The sequence below is a fragment of the Notolabrus celidotus genome, chromosome 6 (assembly GCF_009762535.1).
Source record: "Notolabrus celidotus isolate fNotCel1 chromosome 6, fNotCel1.pri, whole genome shotgun sequence".
Taxonomy (NCBI): Eukaryota; Metazoa; Chordata; class Actinopteri; order Labriformes; family Labridae; genus Notolabrus; species Notolabrus celidotus.
The window spans coordinates 17,164,749-17,176,506 of NC_048277.1; the positions used below are offsets into that span (position 1 = coordinate 17,164,749).

General features: G+C 43.5%; 2 protein-coding genes across 4 annotated transcripts in view; one reads left to right on the plus strand and one right to left on the minus strand.

Annotated features, from left to right (window-relative positions):
• Positions 1 to 4,785: 4,785 nt before the first annotated feature.
• On the minus strand, positions 4,786 to 7,624 carry LOC117813843 (intracellular protein transport protein USO1-like). The gene is made up of 2 exons (XM_034684881.1): positions 5,941 to 7,624; positions 4,786 to 5,877 (listed from the first exon to the last, which is right to left on the minus strand). The coding sequence occupies exons 1-2, from the start codon at positions 7,350 to 7,352 to the stop codon at positions 5,118 to 5,120; spliced, it is 2,172 nt and encodes a 723-aa protein (XP_034540772.1). The 5' UTR covers positions 7,353 to 7,624; the 3' UTR covers positions 4,786 to 5,117.
• Positions 7,625 to 7,893: 269 nt separating this feature from the next.
• The window catches only part of arntl2 (aryl hydrocarbon receptor nuclear translocator-like 2), a 28,656-nt gene continuing 24,791 nt past the window's right edge, over positions 7,894 to 11,758 (plus strand). For 2 of the 3 annotated variants that reach the window (XM_034685397.1, XM_034685398.1), the window contains exons 1-2: positions 7,894 to 8,256; positions 11,372 to 11,492. In XM_034685397.1, coding sequence (XP_034541288.1) covers positions 11,490 to 11,492 — 3 coding nt within the window. In that variant the 5' untranslated portion in view covers positions 7,894 to 8,256; positions 11,372 to 11,489. Of the gene's footprint in view, positions 8,257 to 10,622; positions 10,683 to 11,371; positions 11,493 to 11,758 lie in introns of all 3 variants that reach the window. The other variant, XM_034685396.1, reaches the window with a different exon arrangement.

Consider the following 11,758-nt stretch of genomic DNA (forward strand, 5'->3'; position numbering starts at 1 on the left):
CATTTCTAAGTAAGTCATGCCTGCCACCCAGTGTTTGAATGAGGGGGTGACACATGCAGCTGTCAACAGATTCTGCAGTGAGAAGTGAATACTGTGGATTCTGTGTACAGAATGATATAACATCCTCTTAAATTTGTTATCAGTTGTACAAGATTAGATTTACTCCAGAAAAAAAAAATCTGACTCTAACTCTTTGCCCTTGCTTAACTGTCATAAAAGACAATGAGTGGGGTCACACATTTGGAGCTGGCATATCCAGGAAAACTTGGAAAAAGTAATGGTTGGAATGTCACTTTTTTTTTCACAAGTTTAAAGATATATTTAATCGTTATAGTTATTAAATGACATAGTATCAATATTATCCATTTTTATTTATAGATTGGAATTATTTAAGATTAAGAATTAGGATATTTTAAGCACAAATTACATCTTATTACAACAATTTCTGGGTATGATCTGCAGTATTAATGTTTTACAGTATATTAAATGCAAGACTTAATCATAAAATGTGTTGTAAGCTGACCTGTTGGTATATTTTGTCTTCTTTTGGAGGGGATGTTGTATTGTGTTTTCGTAGTTTGTATTAATCCTGTATGATGTATTAATTATCATACGGGCAGCAGTTGGGGTCTGCATTGTGGTCTACAGTAGGCTGGGAGGTGAGTCAGGTTTGGTTGCTCCTGTAAGTCTTCTGACTTTCACATTTCATTGTTCTGGTCAGCAGGTGCAGTGTGCCTCATTCACTAATAAATGTGTAGAAATGTTCTTACTCTGCGCATAAAATAACTGCATACGCAAAATCACCGTCGGATTCATGACACGTGCGTACCAGCCAATTTTGTTTTTGCCACCTTGCGTATATTTTCCAAAAGTCCTCTACTTGAGCCTTATATTCAAACCTAAAAAAAAAAAACATCCAACCTTCTACTTGTAGATGGTTTCATTTAAAGGATGCTGCATGTTGCTTATTTTTTTACCTCTTTAATTTAATTTTAATTTTAATTGCTAATACATTTGTAATAATTGTTACTTTACAGGCTCTTGTTTGCTTTATATATTTCTTTTGCACTGTCTACTCTGTTACTGTGACACTTGAATTTACCCGTTGTGGGATGAGTAAAGGAATCTCTTATCTTATGAGATGGTTTCTGACAGCAGGTGAACACAGAGACCGTGCGACAGGTAGCTGTGTGACACCAGTTGCTGCAGTGTTTATTAGAGCATCGGCCCTTTTAAAAACGTGTTTAGACGAATTGTTATGAGTTCAACAAACTTCTGCAGTGTTTAAAGATGTTATCCATCCCTCTGTCAAGTGGTGTAGCCCTGTTCTTGCTAGTTACTTAAGTTGTGACTTGCGATCCAAGCTGTGTGAATCTTATGACGATGAGAGTGCTGATAGTTGTAACTATCACAATATCACAGGTGAAGGTTATAAAAACAACTTCAAGATCCTGCTCATCACCTACAAAGCCCTCAATAACCTCGCCCCCTCATACCTGGTTGACCTCAGACGCCACTCCCCATCTCGCCGCCTTAGATCATCAGATGCTAATCCTTCCACCGAGTTCTGGGTCTACCCCGGGGCCTTCTCCCAGTTGAACGTGCCGGAACACCTCTAAAGGGAGGTGTCTGGGAGGCATCCTTATCAAATGCCCGAACCACCTCAGATGACTCCTTTGGACGCGGTGGATCAGCGGCTCTACTCCGAGCTCCCTCCGGATGTCCGAGCTCCTGTTCCTATCTCTAAGGCCGAGCCCAGACACCCTTCGCAGAAAACTAATTTCAGCTGCTTGTATCCACTATCTTATCCTTTCGGTCACGACCCACAGCTCATGACCATAGGTGAGGGTTGGAACATAGACCGACTGGTAAATCGAAAGCTTTACCTTCCGGCTCAGCTCCCTCTTCACCACAATGGTCCGATACAACGTCTGCATTATTGCTGACGCTGCACCAATCTGCCTGTGGATCTCACGCTCCATTTTACCACCACTCGTGAACAAGACCCCGAGATACTTAATCTCCCCTACTTGGAGCAAAGTCTCGCTCCCCACTGAGAGAGAGCAATTCACCGTTTTCCGGCAGAGAACCGTGGCCTCAGACTTGGAGGTACTGACTCTCATGCCGGCCACTTTGCACTCAGCTGCAAACCGCCCCAATGCCCGCTGGAGGTCCCCGCTCGAGGAAGCCAACAGAACCACATCGTCTGCAAAAAGCAGAGATGAAATTCCGAGCTCTCCAAGACCCTCCTCCCCCCGGCTGTGCCTTGAGATCCTGTCCATAAAGATTACAAACAGGATCGGTGACAAGGGGCAACCCTGGCGGAGGCCAACACGCACCGAGAACGCGTCTGACTTTGTGCCAAGTATGCAGACACAACTCGTACTCGCACACTCTCCGGCCCCCCTTTTTAAAAATGGGAACCACCACCCCGGTCTGCCACTCCACAGGCACTGTCACAGACCTGCACGCGACACAGAAGAGGCTTGTCAGCCAAGGCAGCCCAACAATGTCGGATTTAGGAGATCCTCAAACTGTTCCTTCCACCGCCCGACGATATCCCCAGTCTGAGTCTGCAGTTCCCCACCCCTGCTGAAAACAGCCTGGGTCCAGCCCTGCTTTCCCTTCCTTAGCCGCCGGACGGTTTGCCAGAACCTCCTTGGGGCCAACCGAAAGTCCTTCTCCATAGCCTCCCCGAACTCCTCCCACACCAGGGTTTTTGCTTCCACGACCACCGATGCTGCAGCCCTCTGGGCCACCCAGTACCTGTCAGCCGCCTCCAGAGACCCCTGGGCTAGCCAAACCCGAAAGGCCTCCTTCTTCAGCCTGACGGCTTCCCTCACCGCTGGTGTCCACCATCGCTGGTTCGAGGGTTACCGCCACGAAAGGCACCGATGGCCTTCAGGCCCCAACTCCTAGTAGCCGCTTTAACAATGGAGGCCCTGAACATGGTCCATTCAGATTCCGTGTCCCCAACCTCCCCGGGATGCACAAGAAATCCTTCCGGAGGTGGGAGTTGAAGACCTCCCGGACAGGGGCCTCTGCCAGACATTCCCAGTTCACCCGCACTATTCGTTTGGGTTCACCAGGTCTGTCAGGCAGCCTCCCCCCCCATCTGATCCAACTCACCACCAGGTGGTGATCAGTTGACAGCTCTGCACCTCTCTTTACCCAAGTGTCCAAAACATGCGGCCGCAGATCAGATGATACGACTACAAAGTTGATCATCGATCTTTGGCCTCGGGTGGTCTGGTACCAGGTACACTTGTGAACCACCCTATGCTCGAACATGGTGTTCGTTATGGACAGTCCATGCCTAGCACAGAAGTCCAACAACAGAACACCACTCGGGTTCAGATCGGGCAGGCCGTTCCTCCCAATCACCAAGTGTCTCCGTCATCGCCCACGTGGGCGTTGAAGTCCCCCAGAAGAACAATGGAGTTCCCAGACCAGTGGTCAGTCTGGTGCAGTCTGTGGCCTCCGTTATTGTTTAACAGTCTGATGGCGGTGGGCACAAAGGAGCGCGTGAAGCGTTCAGTCTTGCACCGTGGTGGGATGATGCGCTGACTGAATGAGCTCCCCATCAGCCACAGCTCATCATGGAGAGGGTGAGAGGGGTTGTCCAGGATGGCTTGCAGTTTGTCCATCAACCTCCTCTCAGCCACTGACTCCAGACTGTCCAGTTCTAGGTTCTAAGGTACTTGTTTGAGTCCACCCTCTCCACTTCCTCCCCCTGGATGAGGACTAGGGCTGGGGGCCTCTATTCCTCCTAGCTACGGTTTTTGTCGATATTTTTTATTATAACGGGTAAAATGTACTATTTTAGACAACGTAAGTCCTCACTTGATCGGCACTTTTCAACAACAAAACACGCACAGAGAACAGGTGAAAAGAGGGGACAGCGACCATGCAAGTGACCATGACAACGTTATTATTTATAGATTGAGGGGCTCAGTGTTAGCTTGGTCTCTACCTGCAGCAGGTGTGCTTTGTGAACCAGCTCTCCTCACCTCCATGCATCTGTCTCATCTTCATTGATGATTTTTACCCCCCCGGCGTGTGTTAGTGACAAAGACACAACCGGGGACGTCTGTTTACTATTTGATGTTTGACGTTGTTGCCGTGGTTACCGTAAAAAGCTCTGCATCTACAGCTTGATTTAATCCAGTTTGGTGAAACATCAGACACATTCAGTAAGTTTGGATCAACTCCTTGTCATCAAAGATGCAGATTCATTTCAGAGTGCCGTGAACTGACTGTGCATCAGTCGCTGCGAGGTGCATTCAGGGACCGTCGTAAATGTGCAATACAGTCCTTTCATGGTATTTTTCTGTGAATCAAGAGAATCAAAATACAGTCAGTGGCCACATCAAGAATGCTTTCTAAAAACAACTGTAATTTAGCATATTTACTTGCCCCTGAGACGTTATTGGGGGGGAAAAAAGCAAAAAAAAATAATCGCAACTTTCACCGCAATTTTTTCAAAAAGCTGTCACAAATTCAGGCTTTTTGGGCCGCAACAATCACAAAAAAATCCCGCGAAATCCTGGAGGGACTGCCTAATGGACCTTAAATTCATCATGACTAATACTTAAATGCTAATAAGCCAAATTGGCTGATATTTATTTTCAATGTTTACATTATAATTTTAGTTCATTGATATTTATCTGAATTAATTTTCATTTTTCATAAATGTTTTTTTCTTCAATCTATTTCTTTCAAACTTTTTTATATTAAACATATTTTTTCCAACAACTTGTTTTTGTATTTTTTTTTATTGATTGTAATTGCCATGATAGGGGTAATCCAAAAGGAGGAAAAATTATTCAGTAACAAAAACTGAGAGATATGGATCACTAAACACGCAAGGGAGACAAAGGATAACTAATACAGAATTAGGAAGGGAGCAAGTCATGAAACAGAAGGGGGCAAAAAATAATCAAATAATTACAGCAATGAATCCAATTTAAGATTTTTTTTTTTAAGAAAATGTTCAAATGTTTGCTTACCTTTTCTTTCAAAATATGACTTGTTTTTTGGGGGGGTTTGTTAACTGTGGGAGGAAACCAGAGTACCTGGAGAAAACCCACACAATTGAAAGGGTCTACCTGTCCTGTTTAAAAGGCTCTAGGAAGTGTTTGGTCAAAGGTGCAGTAGCGCTCTATCAGGTCGTACAGACTGTTATACGAATAGAACGAATTTGTAATAGCAAACAAACATGCAACAGCTTCATAAAAGATATAACTTGAAAGCTGTCCAAATAAGAACCAAGCAGTTATCTTTACAACTTTCACTAAACAGCCACATGTACTTCTGGTCTGAGCTGGAATCTCAGGGAGGCTCTCGATGCTCTCAATATCCGAGAGAGACCCCCTGTGGGTGTACAAGGAGTCGTCACTAGAAGTAGATTTGAAGTCGTCGTCAGAGAGATCCGTCCTGCAGTCGTAAAAGGTCTCTTCACTAGAAACAGATTCGAAGTCGTCGTCAGAGAGATCCGTCCTGTAGTCGTAAAAGGTCTCTTCACTAGAAACAGATTTGAAGTTGTCGTCAGAGAGATCCGTCCTGTAGTCGTAAAAGGTCTCTTCACTAGAAACAGATTCGAAGTCGTCGTCAGAGAGATCCGTCCTGTAGTCGTAAAAGGTCTCTTCACTAGAAACAGATTCGAAGTCGTCGTCAGAGAGATCCGTCCTGCAGTCGTAAAAGGTCTCTTCACTAGAAACAGATTCGAAGTCGTCGTCAGAGAGATCCGTCCTGCAGTCGTAAAAGGTCTCTTCACTAGAAACAGATTCGAAGTCGTCGTCAGAGAGATCCGTCCTGCAGTCGTAAAAGGTCTCTTCACTAGAAACAGATTCGAAGTCGTCGTCAGAGAGATCCGTCCTGCAGTCGTAAAAGGTCTCTTCACTAGAAACAGATTCGAAGTCGTCGTCAGAGAGATCCGTCCTGCAGTCGTAAAAGGTGTCATCGCTGGGAATTGAGAGATTCTCATCATCTAAATCCTTCCTGCTGGACTGAATTATGTCAGTGTTTGTTAAAATGTCTTGGTGTCCTTTGTCTCTCTGCTCCTCCTTTTCCCTGTCCTGCCTTTCTGTTGGCTGTTCCTTACTGAGGATGGCATTTTTATCCCTCACCTGTTCTTGCTGAAGTTCCCGAACTGTTTTTTTCAGTGTTTCACTCTCATACATGAATTTATCCAGCACATCTAACAAACTATTATTTTGCTGAATGGAACGCTTGTCGTTTAGCTCAAAATCAAGCAAAGCCAATCTCAAACTTTGGCTTTCTGATCTTTCTTTCTCCACTAAAGATTCAACATGGTTTAGCTTTTCCGATATCTCATGTTTATCCCTGAGGAGTTCCTTGTCATCTGCGATTTGACTATTGAGGTCAAAAATAGTTGATTCCAGCTTTTCAATCCTTGTTTGTTGTCTCTCACATTCATCACATTTTTGACACGCCAACTCATCCGTGAGTCTTCCATTTTCCCTTGCCATTTTTGTATTCGTATCCTGCAGATCATTCATTTCTGACAACAGATTTTTAACCCCATTCTGATATTCAAGCTTTTCAAGTTGTATCATGTATTTCTTTTCCTTTTTTGATAAAGTTCTCTCACTTTCTTCCAGATCATTCATTTCTGACCACAGATTTTTAGCTTTTGCCTCTTTAACCTCAATCTGATATTTAAGCTTTTCAAATCCTGCAATGTAGTTCTTTTCCTTTTTTAATAAAGATCTCTCACTTTCTTCCAGATCTTTAATTTCTGACGACAGATTTTTAGCTTTTGCCTCTTTAACCTCAATCTGATTTTTAAGCTGTTCAAGTTCTGCAATGTAGTTCTTTTCCTTTTTTAACATAGACGTCTTACTTTTTTCCAGCTCATACACAACTGCCAAGCTTTTTTGGTGCTCTGTCATCTTCTTCTTTGCCTCCCATTCAAGTTGAGACACTCTGTCTAACAAATTTTCATTTTCTGCTTGGCTTGCTTTGTAGAGTGTCTTTAAGCAGGCAACCTCAGCTTCCTCTGTGTTCAGATCCTGCTCCTTGTCCTGAAGTCTCCGTGATAATTTAGTCCGCTGTTTTCTCTCATCCTGATATTCAGCATCCTGTTCAGGTATTAAGACACTACTCGTGTTGGTTCCCTGTGTCAGTAAATCATGACCTGCTGCCTCCTTTTTCACAGTCAGACCATTTTCTTTTTCCCCGAACTCTCTTGTAAAAGTTTCATCTTTTCCCTGAGCTCTGGCTTCATCGTTGAGAAGGTTTGAGACTTGAACCTGTTCTTTCTTGATCTCCATCTGTTGCTTAACTGACTCCTGCAACTTCTCATTTTCTCCCCTAACTTCTGACTCCATCAATTTGCTCTTCGAGGTCAGCTCCTTAACTTTGCAATGAGAGTCCGACTCCTCCTGGAAACAAACGTATCTGTTTGAACAGCTGGTCTGCTCAGGCCTTTGTGGTTACTAAGACATTTCTGAACTGCTCCGAGAAGTGTTGAAATTATTCTCAGACATACTGATCCAATGTTGTTTTGATACACTGTCGAAGTGTCAAAAGTAGACTACTGTCTCTAAATGTGTGAAGGTTTGAAGAATCCTGTAATGTGTGCCAGCCAAGTATAAGTGATTATACTTTTTAGCATCTACTCATTTATTTCTGCCTTTGTGATGTCATAGTTTTCAGAATTTCTGTGTTGCCATGGTAATTTCTGTGTGCCATGGTAACGAGCTCCGCCCTACAGCATAGCGTCACAAGATCCTATGGAGTTTGTGACGCTATGCTGTAGGGCGGAGCTCGTTACCATGGCACACAGAAATTACCATGGTAACGAGCTCCTCCCTACAGCATAGCGTCACAAGATCCTATGGAGTTTCTCTCAGGAACAGATGAGTGACGTCACGGATACTACCTCCATATTTTATACAGTCTATGATTGACATCTGCCCTCATAAAACTCATAAAAATGATTCAAGCCCTTCTTAGATGTGACACATTTAAGTATTGTTGTCTTTATTTAAAAAATATCTAGTTTGAAAACATACACCTTCATATTTTGTCAGCGAAACATAAAATGTATTAATCATATACCCTATGGGATTTATTTGATGTTGATCAACACAAAATAAATGAGTTCGAATGTGGTACCACCCTTTGCGCATGCGTTATGCCATCGTCGCGGGCATACGTCATTCATCACTCCTTCTGGCTGCTCGACCGTATATCGTGGGAAACCGTCTGCAGGTCGAAGTCCGTTCTTTGGTAAGTATTCGTTTTTTTGTACTGTAGTACTTTAGCCTGTGCCCCGTTACTAGTGTTTTAGTACTTTATATCAAAATGTATGCAGTGTGTTAATGTTTGTGGGGCGAACTTTAATTGTAAAGTCCGAGTTTGCGGGCTAGGTAACTTCCAACATGGCCGCTAGCTAACACGACAGCCTTGACACGAACATGGCAGCCGCAAAACTACAATTGAGAAGTGCAAACAAATATTGAGGTGAAAAAACCTGGCCTCACTGATTATATGACTGTTAGGTATGTGTGTGATAGTGAGCGGGGTGGATTGTAGACGCAACATCTGTTTCCCTGGGGAGCTGGACGGTGGTCTCGCCGGCCGAGCCGTGGACCATTGTATAATTATTGAACTTCTTGTTGTGCGTGTATTTTAAACCTGTGTAATAGGGGGTGAGGGAGAACAGAGGGGTTAATTAAGGGAATACACCAGGTGCATGTCGTTCTGTCTCAGCTCCTTTGCACGTTGACTGCGCGCGCACACACACACTCCGGCACGTAGCAGGTCCGCCAGACAGCTAGAGTAACTGAAGGCTTCCCGCGCTTCCCACGCCAATTATGAGCCTCTCCTCATTCATAATCGGCTGTAAAACCTGAAACCTGTTGACTTGTAGCCGAGCTCCGCTCATAATGTCGGTTTGTTCTTATAGTCAAGCTACATATGATCTGGTGTGGACACAGTTTGCTTAATTTTGAAAGTTAACCGGTTGTTTAATGCGGTTTCAGTGCACGACTGTTCTGTGCAGATTGACGCGCCACTGTTCCGGCATCCCGCAGAAGTACAGTCATGGCCAAAAGTTTTGAGAATGACAGAACTATTAATTTTCACAAAGTCTGCTGTTTCAGTTTTTATAATGGCAATTTGCATATACTCCAGAATGTTATGAGGAGTGATCAGCTCAACTGCAATTAATTGCAAAGTCCCTCTTTGCCTTGAAAATGAACTTTATCACCAAAAACACATTTCCACTGCATTTCAGCCCTGCCACAAAAGGACCAGCTAACATAATTTCAATGACACACAGGTGTCACACACATTAACACAGGTGTGGGTTTTGATGAGGACAAGGCTGGCGATCAATCTGTCATGATTGAGTGACTGGACACTTTAAAACGAAGATGGTGCATGACACCATTGTTCCTCATCTGTTAGCCATGGTTACCTGCAAGGAAACACGTGCAGCCATCATTGCATTGCACAAAAAGGGCCTAACAGGGAAGTTTATAGCAGCGAGTAAGATTGCACCTCAGTCAACCGTCTATCGAATTATCAAGAACTTCAAGGAGAGAGGTTCAATTGTTGCCAAACAGGCTTCAGGGCGCCCAAGAAAGTCCAGCAAGCGCCAGGACCGTCTCCTGAAGGTGTTACAGCTGTGCAGTGCAGAGCTTGCTCAGGAATGGCAGCAGGCAGGTGTGAGTGCATCTGCACGCACAGTGAGGCCAAGACTTTTGGAGGAAGGCCTGGTGTCAAGGAGGGCAGCAAAGAAGCCACTTCTCTCCAGTAAAAACATCAGGGACAGACTGATATTCTGCAGAAGGTACAGGGACTGGACTGCTGAGGACTGGGGTAAAGTCATTTTCTCTGATGAATCCCCTTTCCGATTGTTTGGGGCATCTGGAGGAAGGCTTGTTCGGAGAAGACGAGGTGAGCGCTACCATCAGTCCTGTCTCTTGCCAACAGTGAAGCATCCTGAGACCATTCATGTGTGGGGTTGCTTTTCGGTCAAGGGAGTGGGCTCTCTCACAATCTTGCCTAAAAACACAGCCATGAATAAAGAATGGTACCAGAACGTCCTCCGAGAGCAACTTCTCCCAACCATCCAAGGGCAGTTTGGTGATGAAGAATGCCTTTTCCAGCATGATGGAGCACCTTGCCATAAAGCAAAAGTCATAACAAAATGGCTCGGGGAACAAAACATTAAGATTTTGGGCCCTTGGCCAGGAAACTCCCCAGATCTTAATCCCATTGAGAACTTGTGGTCAAGCCTCAAGAGGCGGGTGGACAATCAAAAACCCACAAATTCTGACAAACTCCAAGCATTGATTATGCAAGAATGGACTGCCAACAGTCAGGATTTGGTCCAGAAGTTGATTGACAGCATGCCAGGGAGAATTGCAGAGGTCTTGAAAAAGAAGGGTCAACACTGCAAATATTGACTTATTGCATGAATTCTGTGTAATTCTCAACAAAAGCTTTTGATACTTATGAAATGCTTTTAATTGTATTTCATTATACCATAGAAACATCTGACAAAAACACCTAAAAACCCTGAAGCAGCAGACTTTGTGAAAATGTAATATTTGTGTCATTCTCAAAACTTTTGGCCATAACTGTAGAAGGCTTGCTTATCCTGCTGGAGCTGAGACACAGCCGGAGCGCAGCGGAGCGGAGCCGGGGTGAGTTAACACATTGATTTGATTAGAAACATATCTACCGATGCCTTGACAGAGCGGAGACGGATCTGGTGTACATTGGCCGTTACACGATGAGCCTAGGAGCCCATCTCTGAGTGGATTTCACATGTTATTTTGTTTTTTTTTGTCTTAATCTTAAAAATAAAAACAGGTTAGTAGTAGTGTTAAGAAGAAACAGTCAACTTCACAACTGCTACCATTAAACATTGATAGAGTTGGTAAACATCTTAATGTATTTATTTTTATGTTGAATATTAAAGAGTTTTAATTTTACACACACACTTGATGGATACGGTCCTACTAAAACATATTCTCCATCATCTCCTGCGGTCTCTGTCTCTTCTCCTGTCTCTCTCCCTCAGTAAAGTTTTCAGTTAAGCAATACATGTACATTGTAGGTTACAGTAAGTCCGTTAATACATACAGGAAGGTTAAAGTTGTTCCTGTTTGTTTATATTTTAATAAAATGGCAGAATTAAAAATAATTTCATGACTTGATCTTAGTTATGTGAAGCTTAATGTTTGCTATGAAAAATGGCTAGGCCCTTCTAAATGTTCAAATTGTATCTGATTTCATTGGTCAGTGCTTTAATTCTGTTTTGACTTGACCGTACATTTTTGGGTATTCTGGTACTTGCACTCAAAACTTAATATATTTTCATCTTTTGCAGTTAAATCAACTTTTCCAAGCTTCTTGTGGCAGCCTCCTCATGGTCAGCGTTACCAAGCTTCTTATGCCAATGTCCTAGTGTTCAGAGTTGCCAAGCTTCTTGTGGCAGCCTCTTAGTGATGGTAAGTACTTAAGTTACTTGTTTAATGCTGTTACAAGCTGATCTGTATCATTGTCATCTGTTCAATGTGATATTTATTATTTTTATTCTCTATTTCAGGATGATTAATGTGACAGTATAAAGAATGCAGTTTGGAACTAGCTAGCAGGAATCTGTTGTTGCAGCATTTTAGGCAGACTCATGGGCATTTAAGGGGCAGTTATCGCTATCCATGTCCCTACACAGATTGCCCATGCACTTTTAGTACATGGAGTAAGCTACTAAATC

Bases quoted from the DNA above. Each gene is read 5' to 3' on its own strand.
- LOC117813843 (XM_034684881.1), bottom strand. From the start codon at position 7,352: ATGGAGTCAGAAGTTAGGGGAGAAAATGAGAAGTTGCAGGAGTCAGTT. The intron at 5,878-5,940 runs GACGGATCTCTC...TTACGACTGCAG, and splicing joins GACACCTTTTACGACTGCAG to GACGGATCTCTCTGACGACG.